Source organism: Ornithorhynchus anatinus, chromosome 4, assembly GCF_004115215.2.
Source record: "Ornithorhynchus anatinus isolate Pmale09 chromosome 4, mOrnAna1.pri.v4, whole genome shotgun sequence".
Classification (NCBI taxonomy): Eukaryota; Metazoa; Chordata; class Mammalia; order Monotremata; family Ornithorhynchidae; genus Ornithorhynchus; species Ornithorhynchus anatinus.
In genome coordinates, this window is record NC_041731.1 from 35,757,550 (window position 1) to 35,779,651 (window position 22,102).

Here is a 22,102-nt window from a genome sequence, read left to right on the forward strand (position 1 = left end):
CAGCGCTTAGAACGGTGCTCTGCACATAGTAAGCGCTTAACAAATATCAACATGATTATTAAGTGCTCAATAGATTCCACTGATGGATGGACTGTTTCAAAAGGCAATGACCGCAGCAGAACATCTCCGAGCACAAAAAACAGAAGATAACCAACTGGGTGACTACACTGAAGTGACCACACGACCGGCAAGAGGCTTAGCTAAGGGAGGCACCTTTCAGTTTAAACCCTAATCTGGACATAACTATCCTCTCAGGTTGACGCTAGATAATTGGATCACATAAATGAAATTAATCGAAGTACAAACTGCACTGACAAACACCAAAGATTAACCTGTCTCGAGTCTACCCCGCTGGCAGCGTCTCACAGAACCCGAAATGGAAGTTGGCAGGTGACTGGGGGTGGAGGAAAGGCAGGGCTGTGCTCACTGAACAAAAAGTACGTCCGGAGGGGGTGGTCTCGAGAGGTCTGCTGAGCTACGGTGGACTCCTTCAACGCTGACTACACTAAAACTCGGGGCACAGATAAGGTGAGAAACCAACTCGGCCAAGTTATGCCTTCAAACTAAGACTTATTCATTCATTCAATAGTATTTATTGAGCGCTTACTATGTGCAGAGCACTGTACGCTTGGAATGGACAAATCGGTAACAGATAGAGACAGTCCCTGCCCTTTGACGGGCGCACGGTCTAATCGGGGGAGACGGACAGACGAGGACAATAGCAATACTTAGGCACTCATCCTCCCGGCTTCTTCCCTCCAAAGCATCCGAGACCACAGACAATGGGATGGATCACCTCACTGACTCCACATTATTCAGCTGCGGTAAGCATGGGCAGCGGCGGCACGGGAGAGAGTCGAGGGCAGAGACTCGAGTTTACTGCACGGAAGGCGGCAATGGCAAACCACTTCCATATTTTGACCAAGAAAACGCTATGGATCCACAACCGGAACGACTGCAGATGGAGAGCGGGGCGTTCTGGGAGAGACGTGTCCGTGGTGTCGCTACGAGTCGGAGACGACTCGGCGGCGTAAACGAGAAAAGACGACTGAGCCTCGTGTGGGACAGGGGCTGAGCCCAACCCGATTAGCTGGTAATAATAATAATAGTGGTATTCGTTAAGCACTTACTATGTTCCAGGCACTGGACTAAGCGCTGGATTGGATACAAATAAAACACGTCGGACACAGTCCTTGTCTCTCATGGGGCTCTCACAATCTCGATCCCCATTTTACAAGAAAGGGCGCTGAGACCCAGAGAAGTGAAGTGACTTGCCCAAAGTCGCACAGCAGACAAGTGGCAGAGCCTGGATTAGAACCCGTGACCTTCTGACTCCAAGGGCCACGCTCTATCTACTCCAATGCTTAGAACAGTGCTTGACACACAGCGAGCCCTTAACAAATACCATTATGAACTACTGCTAAAAAAAAAGACGCTCAGTATTCTTCCGGTCACCTCCTACCCTCTTCTAGTCCCCGATATGGGAAATTCTGCCAAGTCTGATTACCCAGACAACTTTTTCCTTTTTTCTGGGGTTCTGGAGTTAAGCTAAACCCGGACACCTTTGCCTCAATGATTAGTCCATCCGCTCTGCGGAAAGCTTCTTTTCACGAGCACTCTTGTATCTCTCAACTTGCTGGCTGTTCTTATTAAGGCATTTGTTTCAGAACTGACCCACGGTAAAACCACATTCATTCATGCAATCGTATTTATTGAGCGCTTACTGGGTGCAAATCACTGCACTAAGCGCTCGGGAGAGTACGCTATAAATGATAAACCGACACATTCCCCGCCGGTCAGGAACAAAGGCCGGGTGTACCGTGGAGGTATTGCTACCGTGTAAATTCAGTGGCAAATATACTTTATTGGGACCAATTAACTGAATAACTGAAAAGGGTTACGCTATCCGTCCAGTGGGGAAACAAAAAAATCTCAGAAAAAACCCTAAAACCGACAACTTTGGACACCGCCCTTCTGTGCTGGAAAAAATGAAGAGAGGATACACAATCTGCATTTCTCCGGCACTTTCAACTGTACTGTACCGGAGGGCCGAGAGTTGGAGGCCCCAACTTTTAATCTTGGAAAAGAAGGTGACTACATAGGACAGGGCCGAGAGTGAAGTAAAACACTCATTTTACCAGAGCAACAACTGAGACGTTTAAAATCGCAGTTGCAGTAGCAGTGAGCGGGTAAGCAGACGGGACGTAGAGAAAAGACGCTAGACTGTAAGTTCGCTGTGGGCAGGGAACACGTCTACCAACTCGGGAAGCAGCGTGGCTTAGTGGGAAGAGCTCGGGCTTGGGAATCAGAGGACGTGGGTTCTAATCCCGGCTCCGCCACTTGTCTGCTTTGTGATCTTGGCCAAGCCGCTTAACTTCTCTGTGCCTCAGCTACCTCACCTGTAAAATGGGGATTAAAACTGTGAGTCCCACGTGCTTAGAATAGTTCTTGGCACATCCTAAGAGCTTAACAAATATCATCATCATAACTCCGTTCTATTGTAATCTCCCAAGCACTTTACAGTGCTCTGCACATAATAAGCACTCAATAAATACGATTGACTGATTGACGAGGGGACCGACTGGCTACCCAACCCGCTGCAGGCCAGTCCCGTTCTATACGGCCTTGGGCAGGTCGGACTCTTCTGTCTCCTCCCTCTAGACTGTGAGCCCGTCACTGGGCAGGGATTGTCGCTATCTGTTGCCAAATTGTACATTCCAAGCACTTAGTGCAGTGCTCTGCACATAGTTAGTGCTCAATAAATACTACTGAATGAATGAATGAACCTCATGAGGGCCAAGTCCCCATCCTTCGCACCAACTACAAGCACCCAAACTACCAGGGAGCAGCCCAGCCCCGGCCACTCTACAGACCCCATCCAGAGACCCTAATCAGCTGTATCAGCCCCCCTTTGGAGCCGTGCCGAGGAAGGTTCGTTGCTCAGGAAAAAAAAAAAACCGCACGGGAAGCAGCATGGCCTGGTGGACTGAGCCCAGGGCCTGGGAATCAGAAGGACCTGGGTTCTAATCCCAGCTCCGCCACTTGTCTGCTGTGTGACCCTGCCCAAGTCACTTCGCTCCTCCGCGCCTCGCTTACCTCATCTGGAAAATGGGGATTAAGACTGTGACCCCCATGAGGTGCATGGACTGGCTCCAACCTGATAATCGTGCATCTACCCCAATGCCTAGAACATTGCCCGGCACACAGAGAGCACTTAACAAATATCATTAAAAAAAAAAAGGAAAGAAAAAATCAAAAAGAGTGTGCTCTGAAATAATTCATACCAGAACGCCCACATCAGCATTTATTTTTTACCAGTGTGCCTTCTAGGGGGTCAGAAGGGAAAAAAAAAGACATACATGAGCCTGGAGAGGGGGAAAACGCAGTCGCATGCAGGATGGGAGAGACGGGTGATGCAGACATACACTGGGCCGAGAAGACAAACAGAGAAAACAGTCCGAGGTGGACAAGCTGTAGCTCCCTCCAGGCTGGGTGTGCATTCCCAGACCACCTGTTCTGGGTGACCACCACCCAACTGGACTACCCATCAGGTGGCTCAGCCTGGCTCGGGCCAAGGGACGTCAGAACGTCACGGGTTCTAATCCCAGCTCTGCCACTTGTTCGCTGTGGCCTTAGGCAAATCCCTTCACTTCCCTGTGCCTCTCGGTTCATCTGAAAAACGGGGATTGATACTCCGGGCCCCTCCTGGGACAGGGATTGCGTCCAACCCGAACTGCTTGTACCCACCCCAGCGCTTAGTACGGTGCATGGCACATAGTAAGTCCTTATCAAATACCATAATTATTATATTATTAAGTTCTCTCCCGCAAAGTCCTCTCACCTGTCAGGGCAGAGTTCAAGAGGAACTTGGGTTACAGCCACGGGAGGGTCAGTGGGATCCCCACTGGGCTCCAAGTTGGAGAGCTGTGGCCTGCCGATAGGGGATAAACCCTGAAACCGCCATGTTGACTCCAGTTCTGGCCCCCCGTCAGACACCAAGAAGGGAGGCAGGCTAGCACAAAAGACCGTAAAGTTAATGGCCTGGCATGCCAAACCCCGCCGAGTGAAGGCCTCTGGTGTCCCTCTGGAACTGGCACCCCTGTTGTTCATTCCTCTCTCTCATCTTCTGCTTCTCTTCTCCATCTGCTTCCCCTGCACCACAAGCAGCTCAGCACGGGGGAAAGTTTTCTCCCGAGGAAGGAGGTAAATGAAACCCAACTCAGAGTTAACCATCTTCATTTCCTCAAATCTTTACTGAAACTCAATTTCAGGACCCTGTTTTCAAGTCTGAATTGGTGGCGCTCGGCTTTAAAAAAAGTGAAAGTTATTATTCATTTTCCTTAGTCATTGCTTCTGAGTCTACGCTACAGATGTACCCGATTCTGAATGACTACAACTCGCCACACCCGGTGATGTCGCGGACCGACTGCCGACGTGGCCTCGGAAACGCGAGCCCCACCTCTTCGGGGTTTTTATTTTATTCTGTACACCCAGTGAGTGCTCAATAAATACCATTGAATGCATGAATGAATCATGTCGGACACAGTCCACGGGGCTCACAGTCTTAACCCCCATTTTACACCGTGGCTTTTTTTGGTATTTTTGAAGCACTCACTCTTTGCCAGGCCCCGTTTTAACCTCTGGGATGGCTACAAGCTGATCAGGTCGGACACAGTCCCTGTCCCACATGGGGCTCGAAGTCTTAATCCCTCCATTTTACAGATGAGGGAACTGAGGACCAGAGAAGTGGAGCGACCTGCCCGCGGCCACCCAGCAGAAGAGCTGTGGGGCCGGCAATAGAACTCAGGTCACGGTTGTTTCCATTAGGCCGTGCTGCTTCCCACTTTACTGAACTTTACTGAACGCTTCCAATCGGTTAATTATCCAGTGCTCCGCGCCCTGGCAGACGTTCACTCGATCCTCTTGGTGGACTGTGAGGTTAGAGGATGATGTCTTCGGCCCCATCTGCCATTAATTCCTATCACTGAAAAGAATTCAATACCCTCCCCCCTTCCCTAGACTGAAAACTGGCCTCTCTCAGTGGGTTAAAAAAAGGGAATCTGAGTGACTCAAATCTCTGCCCGCCTATCTTACCCTAACTCTTTGTTGCTTCAGAATGGATCGGAGCAATCCTGAGGCACATACAGAGGGCTGGCTATCGCTACCGGCGTGAAGATCTTTAATCTGGTATGACAATTGAAGCCGTCACCACCAAACTCTTGCTAGTCTACTAAAACTCACGTTACCTCTCTTTCCTACTTCTTGGTCTGTCTTTGCGCTGCTGGATAGTGTCCGTCCTGGGTGGCAGAATTCACAGGCGATTTTAAGTTCTGTGGTGCTGATGAAAATTATTTAATTGGGTATAGGGTGACCCAAGTAGCGGGAACGTTAACTTCTCTTCGGCACACTGCCAGATGTGTTCTTCCACGAGGGTTTGGTTTGATGAGACAGACTTGAAGGTGTTCTCTCTGGCCTTTCATTGTTTTATAATAGCATTTGTTAAGCGTTAACCATGAGCTAAAGCACTGTACTAACCACTGGGGTAAGATACGAGCAAAGCATAGTGGGTAAAGCACAGGCCCGGGAGTCAGAAAGACGGTTATGGGTTCTAATTTTGGCTCTGCCAATTGTCTGCTGCGTGACCTCGGGCAAGTCACTTCACTTCTCTGTGCCTCAGTTACCTCACCTGTAAAACGGGGATGAGACCTTGAGCTCCATGAGGGAAAGGGACTGTGTCCGATCTAATTTGCTTGTATCCACCCCAGTGCTTAGTACAGTGCCTGCACATAGTAAGTGCTTACCAAATACCACAATTATCCCTCTAGACTGTAAGCTCGTTGTGGGCAGGGAATGTCTGTGTATTGTTATATTGTACTCTCCCAAGCACTCAGTACAGTGCTCTGTACACACAGTAAGTGTTCAATAAATTCCACTGAATGCATGAATGAATCATGTTGGACACAGTCCACGGAGCTCACAGTCTTAACCCCCATTTTACACCGAGGCACAGAGAGGTCAATAAATACCACTGATTGAACGATACACATCTGGTTAACCGATGGCTAGCGTTCCAGGTGTCGGAAATCGGACGGCACTTTTCTAACCATCTGAGGTTCCGATCCGTTTATTTTTAATCCGTTTTTTATTTATTTGGGATTATATTCTTCTGGGCAGCCAAATTATCTTCCACACGTGGACAACTCAGCTGCTTCCAACGGGCCATGTCCCTTTTCATTCTAAACAGAAGAGGCAGGATTAAAAGGGGCCTTCGATTGACTACGAGCTTCCAAAATAATCTTGAATGGCGTTACGGTCGTCTCCCAACAGATGCTACAATATGATTAGAAGGATGTTTCACTGCTTCGATGAAGTTTCAATATGAAAAGCAAGATTCCCCACGTAACAGACATGTTGGGATATTACACTGATCCATTTTTATAGGCTATGGTCCCACAGTACAAAATTTTGGCTGGGATTCCCTCAAACCTGCCAGCTTGATCATTCGGTTACACTGTCTGTGCTACTGTGAAGCTGCATTAAAATCAAAGTGGTTGAGCTCACTCGGCAATTAAAATTAATGATCCCTGGAATGATGTTCGAAGGGAAAAAAAAGGGCTACCCCCTTGTTCCTCTACTATTTTGCTTTAGACTTAATGGCATTTTCCTGCCATTAAATGCACTCTTTTGTGTCCAATTGAAACTAAACTACTGTGGACAAGAGCAGAATTGATTCCCCAGGCTCTAGTTAAGGTATTACGTGAAAATCTAAAGTAAACAGAACCTACGCCAGCAGATTGATACACCAAAGACAGTCCTCGAGGACGCTTTGATGTTCGAGTGTTTTCTGCTTTCGAAAGTGACGGACGATCATGCTTCGGAGTTTATAGGTGGAGGGTCTGTCATTTTTGCTCCCCAAACCTGGATGGGACAAAATGAAATAAGGCCAGATTTGAAGAGCAAACAATACAAGGCTGATTAAATGATATGAGACTTTGTCACCTGTACCCTTGACGGACTAGAAACTTGGACTCACCTATGAATTACTTTCTTTTCTGGAGCCTAATCTGAACACACAAACGTTACTTAGAGGGCCTTTACTAACTTGCTGTGCTTCAACTCGTGCCTGTTGTTTGGTTCCACGTATTTATTCCTTCTCGCTTACTCTGGCTTTTTACCAGTTGTTTGTTCCCAAGCATTTAGCACACAGTATTCATTCGTTCATTCATTTTTATTGAGCGCTTGTTGTGTGCAGAGCACTATACTGAGCGCTTGGGAGAATACAATATAACAACAAACAGACACATTCCCTGCTCGTTAGCTTACAGTCTAGAAGGGGGGGAGAAAGACATCGATACAAATAAATTACAGATATGTAAATAAATGTTACGGGGCTGGGACGGAGGAAGAACAAATGGAGCAAGTCAGTCAGGGTGATGCAGAAGGGAGTGGGAGAAAAGGAAATGGGGGCTTAGTCTGGGCACTTACATTTATCCACTAACATGCTTTATCTTCTTTTACAAGAAATACTGCACTTTCCAATTCTTTCATGGTTTAGGGAAATCCCTGCAAGGACAGAATAAAAGAGCACCAAAATGCATTTATTAAAAGTGGCCCAATGCACCACACCACGCACTTTGTTGTCTGTCTTCCCCCCTAGACTGTAAACTCGTTATGGGCAGGGAACGTGTCTGCTAATTCTATTGTATCGTACTCTCCCAAGAGCTTAGTACGGGAAGTAAGCGCTCAATAAATATCACTGATTGTTTGATGTTCCCCCAACTACAAAGCCTTGCTAAAATCATGTCTCCTCCAGGACTCTTTCCCTGATTAATCTCATCTCTTCACCCCACCTGCCCCGTCTCTCTGGATCACCTACGCATCTGGGTCTGTACCACTGATAATCAGTTCTGTCTGAAGGGGAAATTAAAGAATTCAGAAGAAGCAAGCAAGAAGCAGCTTGGCCTAAGGGCTACAGCCCAGGCGTGGGGGTCGGACAGAAGGCCCTGGGTTCTAATCTCAGTTCTACCACTTGTCTGCTGAGTGACCCTGGACAAGTCACTTCATTTTTCTGTGCTTCGGTGACCTCATCTGTAAATTGGGGATTAACACTGTGAACCCCATGTGGGACAGGGATTGTGTCCAACCTAATTAACTTGCATCTACCCCGGCGTTTAGAACAGTGCCTGGCACATAGTAAGCGCTTAACGAATACCATCAACATAACAAATCAACAGCACGGACTCCAATACTCACCCTACCCCGAAAACACTCATGTCCACATCCTTATCTTCTGCCATTTTCCCGATCTGGAATTTATTTCAAAGTGTGACTCCCACACTAGACTGGAAGCTTCTCGGGGGAAGGGAGCATATCTACTGACTCTACTGCATTTTTTTCCCTCAAGAGTTTAGGTCAGTACTCCGCACGCAGCACACATTCAATAAATACCAGTGATGGGTTAAGATCAAGCTATACAGACCCGGCCTAGGCCTACTTAGAGGTTGCCACGTGACTCTGCCCCGTCTCTCGGAGGTTCATTTCTAGAATCAATCGATCGATCGAGCAAGAGTATTTTTTGAGGGCTTTTGCTCTCTTTCACTACAGACGGTTTGCTTGCTAAAAACCAAGCTCGGCAAATTCGTTGGCAACAAGTACGTCGGTTTAAAAATACACCTTCAGTTTTGCGCATTAAGAATCCTGCTTCAGGTCCCTTGAACTTTCTATAATTTACCACTACCATCCGTAGTTGACGATTCTTCTCTCCTGGGATCGATAATCAATAATAAAGGAGCTAGTGGTCGAGAAACACGCCGAAGATTAACGTTAGGAAGACCTGCTGTGAAGAGCCTGGAAAAAGTCAGGAAATGTGCTGAGGTAACAATTGCCACAGAAATACAAATTGTCAATTCTATGCTGTTTCTCCAGTGACAATGAATGGATCTGAAAGCTGGACAGTGAAAGAACGGGATAGAAAGAGCATCGATACTTTTGAAACGTGGTGCTGGAGAAGGCTTTGGAGAATACGATGGACTGCCCGAAAAACAAAGAAGTTGATCTGGGACCAAATTAAGCCAAAATGGTCTCTGGAAGCCCAAGTGACTCGACTTAGATTAGCATCTTTTGGACACAATCAGGAGGACTAATTCTCTGGAGAAGACACCGATGCTAGGAAAAGTCCGGGGAAAACACGGAAGGGGCAGACTGGCAGCTAGATGGATAGAGACCATTACAGCGATAGCGGGAGAACCATTAGCCACGTTACGGATTATGGCAGAAGACAGGCCGTTCCGGAGAAAATATATCCATAGAGTCGCTATGAATCAGAAACGACCCGACGACACTTGATAATAATAATAAACCATCCGTAAGACTCCTCAAACGATCGGTTAATTCGGGAACATTCGGCGAAGGGATGAGGAAGGGGCGTGTCTGTACGTGTCTCTCTGCGGGGATAAGGAGGGATCGAGGGAGTCCTTAGCTCAGCTCATCCAAAAGACAACAGGTGAGCCACAAAGGGGTCCCAAATTAAAAATTACACCGACAGAAAGCACATCCACACTTCACTGCAATTGAATCCTTCATCCATAGAGCAGCGGGCCCCTGGAGAAGGAGCAGGAGAGCAAAAGCTGCAGCTTAAAATCATTTCAACTCCACCCGCTCCCCGGATGCTTTAAACAAAGAAAGCGGCGCAGCTGCAGCCCAGCATGCCTGAGTAACAGAACGTCACCGGATCCTCCCCGGCAACGGGCAAAATCAGAGATGATTTGAAGTCTCCGCTTAGGTCACACTCTGCTTTTTAAGCAACATCAACAGGTAACCTTAACACCGTCTACACGCCGGAAAATCAAAGCGGGCGGTGACGGCTCTCGTAACGGAGTTGAGAGAGAATGGTAGCAATGATGTTGAGAAGGCGCTCGGAATGGGCTAGAGCCAGTCACGCCCAACTGACAATGATTTATAACATTCGGACGTATAACAAAATTCCAAATTACACCGACAGAATACTAATGGATCTTTGCCCTATTCTCAAAAGCTGATCGGTCTGACTACGGTTCAGGCTCTCTGTTAGGTGTGACAACTTTAAAGCTGAATTATTCCCCAAATCGGCAGAGCATGCGTGTTTCACATGTCCTTCCTTCCTTAATTAATTTTTAAATGCCCATTAATAATGTCAATCATTACATAATTAATTTTCCAATTGACTTTGCAAAAATCACAACATTCCCTAAATAAATCATGCTAGTTATCTCGAAAGCTATTTACACTCCAATGAGCTCACTCTGCCTATGAATACTTTGCAATGGAATATAAATCACAGTTATGGGTGGCTTCAAAGACTCCTTCATATTTTACTCCCACTGAAAAGCAGAAATTGACCTATTTCCTTAAATTAACATAGATTTGAAAAAACTGTACTGGACAAATTTAGGCATTTCTGGCTATAAATTTAGTCAGACTGTTTCCCCTACCTAGAATTCATTTTAATGTCTGTCTCCCCCACAAGAATCTAATCTCCTTGAGGCCAGATACTGCAATTACTAACTCTATTATAGGATACTCTCCAAGCGCTCAGTACAGTGTTCTGCACACGATAAGCTTGAAATAAAAACCGTTCACTGACTGAGTGGCAGATTCTCTGACAAAACAGAATTTCTGGTAATGACACTTTCTTCGAACCTGAAAGTACTTTCGAATTGGTCACCTCTTGGTCTAGGGCAGAACAATCCCAGTCGCCAAGAATAATAATAATAATAACTGTGGTATTGATAAGCGCTTACTCTGGGCCAAGCACCGTACCAAGCATTGGGGTGGATACAAAGCAAACTGGGTTGGACGCAGTCCCTGCCCCATGTGGGACTCACAGACTCAATCTTCATTTTCCAGAAGAGGTCATCGAGGCTCAGAGAAGCAAAGTGACTTGCCCCAGGTCACACAGCAGACGTGGGGTGGAGCCAGGATCAGAACTCATGACCTTCTGACTCCCAGGCCACGGTCTATCCACTACGCCGTGCTGCTTCTCTGAAAATTATACCACGGTCCCTTCCCTGGGGACTAGCCGGTGGATTTAATAATCGACAACTCTGACGGACCCTAAGCAGCATATTAAATAAAAGCTAAGCGGCGTGATGCATTCCAATCCGGGACGAAATGCACTGCATACAGAGCAGTTGAAAACTTTTATTTCTATGGAGATCAAATGAAGCCCTGAGTTGAGGTGGCGAGGAAGGGGCAGCTATTTAGACCGTTCTGCCCCACTGGCTCCAGCCAAACAAATCTATCAAGGGTATTTACTGAGACCTCACTGTGTGCGAAGTGCCGTGTTAAGTGCTTGGGAGAGTACAATACAACAGAGTTGGCAGATGCATTCTCTGCCCACAAGGAGCTTGTAGTCTACAACAGGAGAAGCAGTATAGTCCAGTGGGCAGAGCACGGGCCTGGGAGTCAAGAGGACCTGGGTTCTAATCCCGACTCCACCACCTGTCAGTTGTGTGACCTTGGACAAGTCACTTAAATTCTCTGTGCCTCAGTTGCTTCCTCTGTAAAATGGGGATTAAGAAACTGTGAGTTCTACCTGGGACGGGGGCTGTGTCCAACCTGATCAGCTTAGTACCGTGCCCGTCGCGTAGTAGGCGCCTAATAAATACCGCAATTATTATTATTACGGGGGACAGACATTAAGATAAATTACATGCACCTAAGTTTGTGAGGTGAATATCAAGTAGTTCAAAGGTACAGACCCTAGTGCATAGGTGACACAGAAGGGAAAGGGAGCAGGGGGAAAAGAGAGACAAGAAGTGATCTAGAGACCAGCGCTGAGACGCGGCAAACTCTATCGTCCGATCTGAGGGTTCTTCACCTCCGGAGAGGCTGCCATTTCAATAAAACGGTTCTTGTCAGTTTCCCTGAATGTCACAGTCCCTCTGGGCTCAAAAATGAGCCACCTGCTTACCTTCTTCGCTGATTCAGTGTTGAACTGAATCAACTCGGGGGTCTTCGGGTCACCACAGCTTCTGACTGCATCAGGACCAACCCTCTTTGGGTCTCAGTATGGGCTCCTTTTTCCAAAGCTTTCAATGAGGTACAACCTCTGGGCTCTGTTGGCGTTCTAAATTACCACCCCACAGAGTAATTCAAGAAGGGTGGGTAAGGGTTAAGGTTCACTTGGCCCCCAAGATGGAGGCAAAGAATTAGCGAGAGGAAAAAAGGTCGGTTGGCCAGGGAAAGTCGAGATAGATCTAAGGGAAAGCCTTCTGTTACAACCTCTTCTGGGCCTTTTTGAATCGTCCAATTCTCTTCTGGATGATAAAGCCTCTCCTTATAGAGCTACCTAAACATTTACCCAAGAAAAGGGTGAGTTCAGGTCAACCTACTTCCAGGCAACAATTACCTACACCTGGGAAGGGCGGGGAAGGAAAAACATTCTGAAAGGCCTACATCCAAGGAGCCTGCTGATAAGCAAAACAATTGGTGTTTACAATTGGGAGAGGAGCTGTTTTTCGGTTTTCAGATGTTTCATCACCAGCCAGGAGAAAACCCAAAATAAAGCGTGGAACACAAACAGACGTTGCTGGTGTCTGTATGAGACGCTTCCTTTCCCAAACAAAGGCCTCCAAAACAGAATCTCATCTTGCAGGACCACAAACCAGACTCTTGATATTGACTCCAAGTCAGATCTACTGCTAAGTCTGGAAGGTCTGGGGGTTCCTGTGAAACCCCGCCGTCTAACTTTCGGCAGAAGACTTCCCCCGTGCCATCGAGACCCATCTTTTACCTTGTTCGACCATTTATACGCTTGGAGCAGTTGGCTGTAGAGAGGAGTTTTGTCTTGTACGGGATCCAGGCTTAACAATCCGCTGTTATGGAGCGGATGGTTCTCCGATGGTTTGCCTACCAAGTTACTGAGTCGCTCCAGCTCGCTGCAAAAAGAACGAGAAAATCCATTTCAGTAAGAACCCACTTCAGCATTCTAGTGGGCCTACCGTGTTGTACGCAATGTCCAGCTGCTTTTCATTCATTCAGTGGTATTGATTGAGTGCTTACTACGTGCAGAACACTGTACTAAGCGCTTGGAGTGTACAATTCGGCAACAGATAGAGACGCTCCCTGCCCAATGACGGGCTCACAGTCTAAGAGAAATAGTTCTCTAGCAATCAGAGTTAAAGATAAGACCGCTCAGAAGGGGGGAAACCTTAAGCTCCTTGTGGGCAGGGAATGTGACTGTTTATTGTTGCACGGTACTTTCCCAAGCGGTTGGTACAGTGCTCTGCGCACAGTAAGTGCTCACTGAATACGACCGAATGACTGAAGAACGGAAAAAGCGTGCGATTTCCAACTCAACTTCTTGACTTTGACTACTTTGCAGGAAGAAAATATTCAAGGAGACTACCAGGCGTGGTAATGACATCACAAAACTAAAAGACCTTCGGAACGCAGAATCGGGAATTGAAACACTCATTAGTAAGAAAACTGGACACTTTCTGGAGCTCTGAAATATGATGGAAGACTAATTTGTACTAATGGCTCAGAGACCCACTTGCAAATTACTACATTTGGCAGAGGAGCAAATACCTGAACAAACGATGATTACTTATCATCTATAAAGGGCCAGAAATATGCCCGATGCTTCACAGATGGTAAAACTTAACAAAACAGACCGGAGAAAATAAACAAATAGAAGAAAACACCACAAAGGAGCCTGAGTCAAATAAAGCACTCCCTCCAGCTCCCGTTACATGAAACTTTCTCCCGCAGCAAGCGCTCAGTTGAGTACGACAACGGTGACCTTGGGTGAGTCGCTTCGCTTCTCAGGGCCTCAGTTACTTCATCTGTAAAACGGGGATTAGAACTGGGAGCCCGATATGGGACGCAGACTGGATCCAACCTGATGACCCCAGCGCTTCGTAGTCGGCCGTTCGCATTTATTGAGCACTTCCTGTGTGCAGAGTACTGTACGCAGCGTTTGGAAGAATACAGTCTGACAGACCCATTCCCCGCCCGCCGCGAGATTACAGTCTAGAGGGGGAGTCGGACATTAGTGTGAATAAATAAAATCACAGAGGCGGACGTAAGTGCTTATGGGGCCGAGCCTGGGCGGTCACAGTGAAAGACATCAAACTTTGCCCAGTAGTGCTGTGATATGCTTTCACAAGCGGGAAAGGTGGTGGACCAGGGAGCAGAAGTGGGCAGTGAAATTAAGCTGCACAGGAGAGAGGCCAGAATAGTCCCCGGGGATGCTCTGTCTAGCAAGAAGGGGGCTTTCCTGAGAATCCCGCTCAGCCTGGGATGTGCTTTCGATGTGGGTAAAAGCACCACTTGAGCTTTGAGAGTAAACTCACCGTCACAGGTGAGGAGAGAGGGGACGAGAGAGAAAAGCCGAGAACACCCGTGACCGTCACACGAAGCCGATTTTTATTCATTTTAATGTGCATATAAGCAGAGTGCGGACCGAGTTTCAAAGTGGCGGGGACACTTCAGACTAAATGCAACTGGAACAGTCTGCATTTTATCACCAAACCACCGTAATTATTGAGTGCTTCCGACATGCAGATCACTATACTAAGCCCTTGGGAGAGTACAATATAACGGAATGAGCAGACGTGTTCCCCGCCCAGAAGGAACTTAAGAGGCCAGAGGCGGAAACGGACACTGATATAAAAGATTTATTAATACATATTTTAAGAAAATGAACGTAAGCGCTGTGGGGTTGGGTGGGGCGACAATCAAATGCCAAAGGTCACAGAACCAAGTGCAAAGTCGACGCAGAAGGGAGAGCGAGCCGGGGAAAAGAGGGCTTAATCGGGGAGAGCCTCTTGGAGGAGATGTGACTTTAATAACGCTTTGAGGTGGAGAGAGCGGTCCTCTGGCACACAGGGAGGGGGAGGACGTGAGGAAAGAGGTCGGGGATGAGAGAGATGAGCTTGGGGTAGAGTGAGCAAGCCCATCAATGGTACTGATTGACAACTTACTACGTACTAGGCACCTGAGCATCCAATACACACCTTAGGGGCGAGTGGGCAAGAGAGGAGAGAGAGAAAGGGTAACGAATTCTCTCACCGACAAGTGTAATCCTACAGAACGGTTTCTGTGGGAGTTGAGAAGGGGTGGGAATTTCCCTGGCTTTTCCCCAAAAAATTACATGAGCCTCTTATGGAAAAAAATGATGCACCAATCATTCGGTTTCCTCCACCACTCTACCGACTTCCAACCGGTTGCTACGCCAACCAAGTCGCCAAAAGCCAACCCAGCCATGAAACCAGAGGAGGAGAAGAAAGTACAATACAGCAATAAAGAACGACAATCCCGGCCCACAACGAGCTCACGGTCTAGAGGAGGGGGGAGACAGACAACCGTACAGATAGACATCGATATAAATAAATAAAATGACAGATACACGGGGGCTCCGGGGCTGGGGGGGGGGGGGGGGGGGGAGAGCAAAGGGAGCAAGTCAGGACGACGCGGAAGGGAGGGGGAGATGAGGAAAAGCGGGGCTCAGTCGGGGATGCACGACGGAATCGCCCCGGGGGAGGGGGCCGCCTCAGGCAATCGAGGCGATTTACTGGGCGCTTACTGGGCGCAGAGCACTGTACTAAGCACTGGGGAGAGTCCAGCGCATCAGAGTTGGGAGCCACGCTCCGTGCCTCCAAATCTTGACGGTCCCCTTCTAGACTTTGAGCTCGTCGGGGGTAGAAAATGTGTCCGTCTGTTGTTGCGTCGTACCCTCCCAAGCCCTCAGTCCAGTGCTCTGCACACACTAAACGCTCAATTATTATTATCCATTTATCGAGCACTTACCGCGTGCCAAAGCACTGGCCCGTAGAAGCAGTGAGGCACAGTGGATAGAGCACGGGCCTGGGAGTCAGGAGGACCTGGGTTCTAACCCCGACTCCTCCACTTGTCTACTGTATGACCTTGGGCAAGTCACTTCACTTCTCTGGGCCTCAGTTACCTCATCTGGAAAATGGGGATTGAGACCGCGAGCCCCACGTGGGACAGGGACTGGGTCCAACCCGATCAGTCTGCATCTTAGTACAGCTCCTGGCCCACAGTACAAGCGCTTTACAAAATACCATCCTTACTATTACAAGATAACCGTCCGTTGTGTGACCTTGGGCCAGTCACTTGACTTCTCTGGGCCTCGGTTACCTCATCTTTAAAACAGGGATTGAGGCTGTAGCCCCACGTGGGACAGGGACCGTGCCCAACACGACTGGCTTGCATCCACCCCAGAGCTTAGTACAGTGCTTGGCACACACTAAGTGCTTAAAAAACACCATCAGTATTATTATTACAAGATGACAGCCAACAGAATACATCTGAATGAATGACTGCATCGCTTGACACCTAGTGAGCGCTTCACAGATACGATCAAACGGCGTGGCCTAGAGGCAAAATCACGGGCTTGGGAGGCAGAGGACGTGGATTCTAATCCTGGCACCGTTGCTCGTCTGCTGCATGACCTTGGGCAAGCCACTTCACTTCTCTGGGCCTCAGTGACCTCATCTGTAAAATGGGGATGGAGACGGTGAGCTCCACGTGGGGCAACCTGATTACTTTGTATTCACCGCCCCCCCGGGGCTTAGAACAGTGCGGGGCACACGGTAAGCGCTTAACAAATCCCATTATTATTATTATTACTAAAATGGTGATGGAGGCTGTGAGCTCCATAGTAAGTGCTTAACAAACCCCATCATCATTATTATTATTAAAATGGGGGTGTAGACTATGAGCCCCACGTGGGGCAACCTGATTACCTCGTAACAGTGCTTGGCACATAGTAAGCGCTTAACAAATCCCATTATTATTATTATTGTTATTACGGGGATGGAGACTATGAGCCCCACGTGGGGCAACCTGATTACCTTGTAACACTGCTTGGCACATAGTAAGCCCTTAACAAATCCCATTATTATTATTAAAATGGGGATGGAGACAGTGAGCCCCATAGTATGCACTTAAGCCCCATCATTATTATTATTATTAAAAAAGGGGGATGGAGACTGTGAGCCCCACGTGGGGCAACCTGCTTACCTTGGATCCCCCCCAGATCTTAGAACGGTGTTTGGCACATGGTAAGCACTTAAACCCCCTCATTATTATCATTATTATTATTATTACTATTATTAAAAGGGGGGGGATGGAAACTGTGAGCCCCACGTGGGGTAACCTGCTTACCTTGTAACAGTGCTTGGCACATAGTAAGGGCTGAACAAACCCCATCATTAGCAGTGTGGCTCGGTGTAAAGAGCCCAGGCTTGGGAGTCAGAGGACATGGGTTCTAATCCCAGCTCCGCCACTTGTCAGCTGTGTGACTTGGGGCAAGTCACTTCACTTCTCTGGGTCTCAGTGACCTCATCTGTAAAATGGGGATTAAGATTGTGAGCCCCATGTGGGACAACCTGATCACCCTGTATCCCCCCAGCGCTTACAACGGTGCTTTGCACATAGTAAGCACTTAATAAATGTCATTATTACTATTATTATTAAAAGGGGGGATGGAGACGATGAGCCCCACGTGGGGCAACCTGCTTACCTTGGAACAGCGCTTGGCACACAGAAAGGGCTTAACAAACCCCATCATTATTATTATTATTATTAATAAAAGGGGGGAAGGAGACGGTGAGCCCCACGTGGGGCAACCTGCTTACCCTGTAAGCACATAGTAAGGGCTTAAGAAAACCCGTCATTATTGCTATTATTAAAAAGGGGGGATGGAGATGGTTTACCCCACGTGGGGCAACGTGCTTACCTTGAAATAGGGCTTGGCACAGAGTAAGGGCTTAAGAAACCCCATCATTATTATTATTACTATTATTATTAAAAAGGGGGGGGATGGAGACGTTTAGTCCCAAGTGGGGCAACCTGCTTATCTTGGAACAGCGCTTGGCACATAGTAAGGGCTTAAGAGACCCCATCATTACTAATATTATTATTATTATTAAAAAGGGAGGGGATGGAGACGGTGAGCCCCACGTGGGGCAACCTGCTTTCCCTGTAAGCACATAGTAAGGGCTTAAGAAAACCCATCGTTATTGTTATTATTATTAAAAAGGGGGGAATGGAGACGGTGAGCCCCACGTGGGGCAGCCTGCTTATCTTGGAACAGTGCTTGGCACATAGTAAGGGCTTAACAAACCCCATCATTAGAAGCAGCGTGGCTCAGTGGAAAGAGCCCGGGCTTGGGAGTCCGCGGTCATGAATTCGAATCCCACCTCTGCCACTTGTCAACTGTGTGACTGTGGGCAAGTCACTTCACTTCTCTGTGCCTCAGTTACCTCATCTGTCAAATGGGGATTAACTGTGAGCCTCACGTGGGACGACCTGATGACCCTGCATCTACCCCAGCGCTTAGAACAGTGCTCTGCACATAGTAAGCGCTTAACAAATACCAACTTTAGTATTATTATTAAAAAGGGGGGGGGGATGGAGACGGTGAACCCCATGTGGGGCAACCTATCTTGGAACAGTGCTTGGCACACAGTAAGGGCGTAACAAACCCCATCATTATTATTATTATTAAAAAGGGGGGAATGGAGACGGTTAGTCCCACGTGGGGCAACCTGCTTACCTTGGAACAGCGCTTGGCACATAGTAAGGGCTTAACAAACCCCATCATTACTATTATCATTAAAAAGGGGGGGGATGGAGACTGTCAGTCCCACGTGGGGCAACCTGCTTATCTTGGAACAGCGCTTGGCACATAGTAAGGGCTTCAGAAACCCCATTATTACTGTTATTATTGTTAAAAAGGGAGGAATGGAGAGTGTTAGTCCCACGTGGGGCAACCTGCTTATCTTGGAACAGCGCTTGGCACACAGTAAGGGCTTCAGAAACCCCATCATTACTGTTATTATTATTAAAAAGGGGGGGATGGAGACGGTGAGTCCCACGTGGGGCAACCTGCTTACCTTGGAACAGCGCTTGGCACATAGTAAGGGCTTCAGAAACCCCATCATTACTGTTATTATTATTAAAAAGGGGGGAATGGAGACGGTGAGTCCCACGTGGGGCAACCTGCTTACCTTGGAACAGCGCTTGGCACATAGCAAGGGCTTCAGAAACCCCATCATTATTATTATTATTATTATTACCATTGAAAAGAGGGGGGATGGAGACGGTGAGTCCCACGTGGGGCAACCTCCTTATCTTGGAACAGTGCTTGGCACATAGTAAGGGCTTCAGAAACCCCATCATTACTGTTATTATTATTAAAAAGGGGGGAATGGAGACGGTGAACCCCACGTGGGACAACCTGCTTACCTCGGAACAGCGCTTGGCACATAGTAAGGGCTTCGGAAACCCCATCATTATTATTATTATCATAAAAAAGGGGGGGAATGGAGACAGTTAGTCCCACGTGGGGCAACCTGCTTACCTCGGAACGGCGCTTGGCACAGAGTAAGGGCTTCGGAAACCCCATCATTATTGTTATTATTATTAAGAAGGGGGGAATGGAGACGGTGAGTCAACCGCGGGTGAACCCGCTTCCCTCGGCCCTACCCCAAGCGCCGGGCCGGGCGGGCGGGAAGCGCTTGGCCAACACGATGAGGCTTCAGAGGAGAGTGAGGGGTAGTGGGGGGTGTGAATGGGCGAGCGTCCGGCCCTCCCCGCCGCTTCCCCCCCCCCCCCCCCCAGGCCCGCCCGCGTCCATCACCTACTTGAGGTCCCTGTTGACGGAGTGCAGATGGTCCTGGAAGTGGGCGATGAAGGCCTTCTCTCGGCCCTCCAGCGTCTCTTTATTCCGCATGCCGTCCTTCAGGCAGTCGAAGACGCGGCTGACGCTGGAGCGCAGCGCCTGGATGGCCCCGATGGCCTGGGCGAAGGCCTCCAGGTTGACGCCGACGCTCAGCACGTCGGCCATGGCGATGGCGGCGGCCTCCTCCTCCTCCTCCTCCTCCGCCTCGGCCTCCCCCCGCCCTCCTTCTCCGCCTCGTCATCGCCGCGCCCGCCGCGCGCCCTGATGACGTCACGGACCCCCGCGACGCCCTCTGGGAGTTGTAGTTGGCGCGCCGGGCGGGAGGGGCGCGCGGAGCCGGTCCTCCTTCATTCAGTTCTGCCTTCCTTCCATCCTATTTCTTTTCTTTCTTTCTTTCTTTCTTTCTTTCTTTCTTTCTTTCTTTCTTTCTTTCTTTCTTTCTTTCTTTCTTTCTTTCTTTCTTTCTTTCTTTCTTTCTTTTTGTCTGTCTCTTTCTGTCTTTCTGTCTTTCTTTCTTTCTGTCTTTCTGCCTTTCTTTCTTCCTGCCTTTCTGCCTTTCTTTCTTCCTGCCTTTCTTTCTTGCTGCCTTTCTTGCTGCCTTTCTTGCTGCCTTTCTGACTTTCTTGCTGCCTTCCTTTCTGCCTTCCTTTCTGCCTTCCTTTCTGCCTTCCTTTCTGCCTTCCTTCCTTCCTTCCTTCCTTCCTTCCTTCCTTCCTTCCTTCCTTCCTTCCTTCCTTCCTTCCTTCCTTCCTTCCTTCCTTCCTTCCTTCCTTCCTTCCTTCCTTCCTTCCTTCCTTCCTTCCCTTCTTTCTTCCCTTCTTTCTTCCCTTCTTTCTTCCTTCCTTCCTTCCTTCCTTCCTTCCTTCCTTCCTTCCTTCCTTCCTTCCTTCCTTCCTTCCTTCCTTCCTTCCTTCCCTCCTTTCCTTCCTTCCTTCCTTCCTTCCTTCCTTCCTTCCTTCCTTTCTGCCTTTCTTCCTTCCTTCCTTCCCTTCTTCCTTCCTTCCTTCCTTCCTTCCTTCCTTCCTTCCTTCCTTCCTTCCTTCCTTCCTTCCTTCCTTCCTTCCTTCCTTCCTTCCTTCCTTCCTTCCTTCCTTCCTTTTGTTCATTCGTTCGTTTGTTCGTTCATTCATTCATTCAGTAGTATTTAATAATGTTGGTATTTGTTAAGCGCTTACTCTGCGCAGAGCACTGTTCTAAGCGCTGGGGGAGATACAGGGGAATCAGGTTGTCCCACATGAGGCTCCCAGTCTTAATCCCCATTTTACAGATGAGGTCACTGAGGCACAGAGAAGTGAAGGGACTTGCCCACAGTCGCACAGCCATTTATTGAGCGCTTACTATGTGCAGAGCACTGTACTAAGCGCTTGGAGTGGACAACTCGGTAACAGATAGAGACAATCCCTGCCCTTCGATGGGCTTACAGTCTAATCGGGGGAGACGGCCAGACAAGAACAATAGCAATAAATAGAATCATTCAGTCATTCATTCAATAGCATTTATTGAGCGCTTACTATGTGCAGAGCACTGTACTAAGTGCTTGGAATGGACAACTCGGTAACAGATAGAGACAGTCCCTGCCCTTTGACGGGCTCACCGTCTAATTCGGGGGAGACGGACGGACAAGACCAATAGCAATAAATAGAATCAAGGGGATGAACATTTCATTAAAACAATAGCAAATAAATAGAAGCAAGGTGATGTACATCTCATTAACACATAAACAAAATAAATAAATATGTATTTACTGATCGTTCATTCAGTCGTATTGATTGAGCACCTCCTATGTGCAGCACACTGTACTAAGTGCTTGGAATGGACAATCGGCAACAGATAGAGACCATCCCAGCCCATTGACGGGCGCACAGTCTAATAACAATGTTGGTATTTGTTAAGTTCTTACTATGTGCAGAGCACTGTTCTAAGCACTGGGGTAGATACAAGGTGATCAGGTTGTCCCCCCGTGGGGCTCCCAGTCTTCATCCCCATTTTACAGATGAGGTCACTGAGGCACAGAGATAATAATGTTGGTATTTGTTAAGCGCTTACTATGTGCCCAGCACTGTTCTAAGCGCTGGGGAGCTGCAGGGTGGGTCATGAGGTGGTCCCACAGGAGGCTCACAGTCTTCATCCCCATTTGACAGGTGAGGGAACTGAGGCCCAGAGAAGTGAAGTGACTTGCCCACAGCCACCCGGCTGACAAGTGGCCGAGTCAGGATTCGAACCCGTCACCTCTGACTCCCAAGCCCGGGCTCTTTTCCACCGAGCCACGCTGCTTTCATTCATTCAGTCGAATTGATTGAGCGCCTCCTTTGTGCAGAGCACTGGACTAAGCGCTTGGAATGTACAAATTGGTAACAGATAGAGACAGTCCCTGCCCTATAACGGGCACACAGTCTAAACAGTGATGAT

The 22,102-nt window shown here is 48.2% G+C and overlaps 1 protein-coding gene across 1 annotated transcript in view; it reads right to left on the reverse strand.

The window, feature by feature from the left end:
- The window catches only part of MED27 (mediator complex subunit 27), a 201,948-nt gene extending 182,044 nt beyond the window's left edge, over positions 1-19,904 (reverse strand). Inside the window, exons 1-2 of the mRNA XM_029062672.1 lie at positions 19,656-19,904; positions 12,773-12,917 (exon numbers count right to left, since the gene is read on the reverse strand). Of these exons, the coding sequence (XP_028918505.1) occupies positions 12,773-12,917; positions 19,656-19,858 (348 nt within the window). The 5' untranslated portion in view covers positions 19,859-19,904. The remainder of the gene's footprint in view (positions 1-12,772; positions 12,918-19,655) is intronic.
- Positions 19,905-22,102: the final 2,198 nt, after the last annotated feature.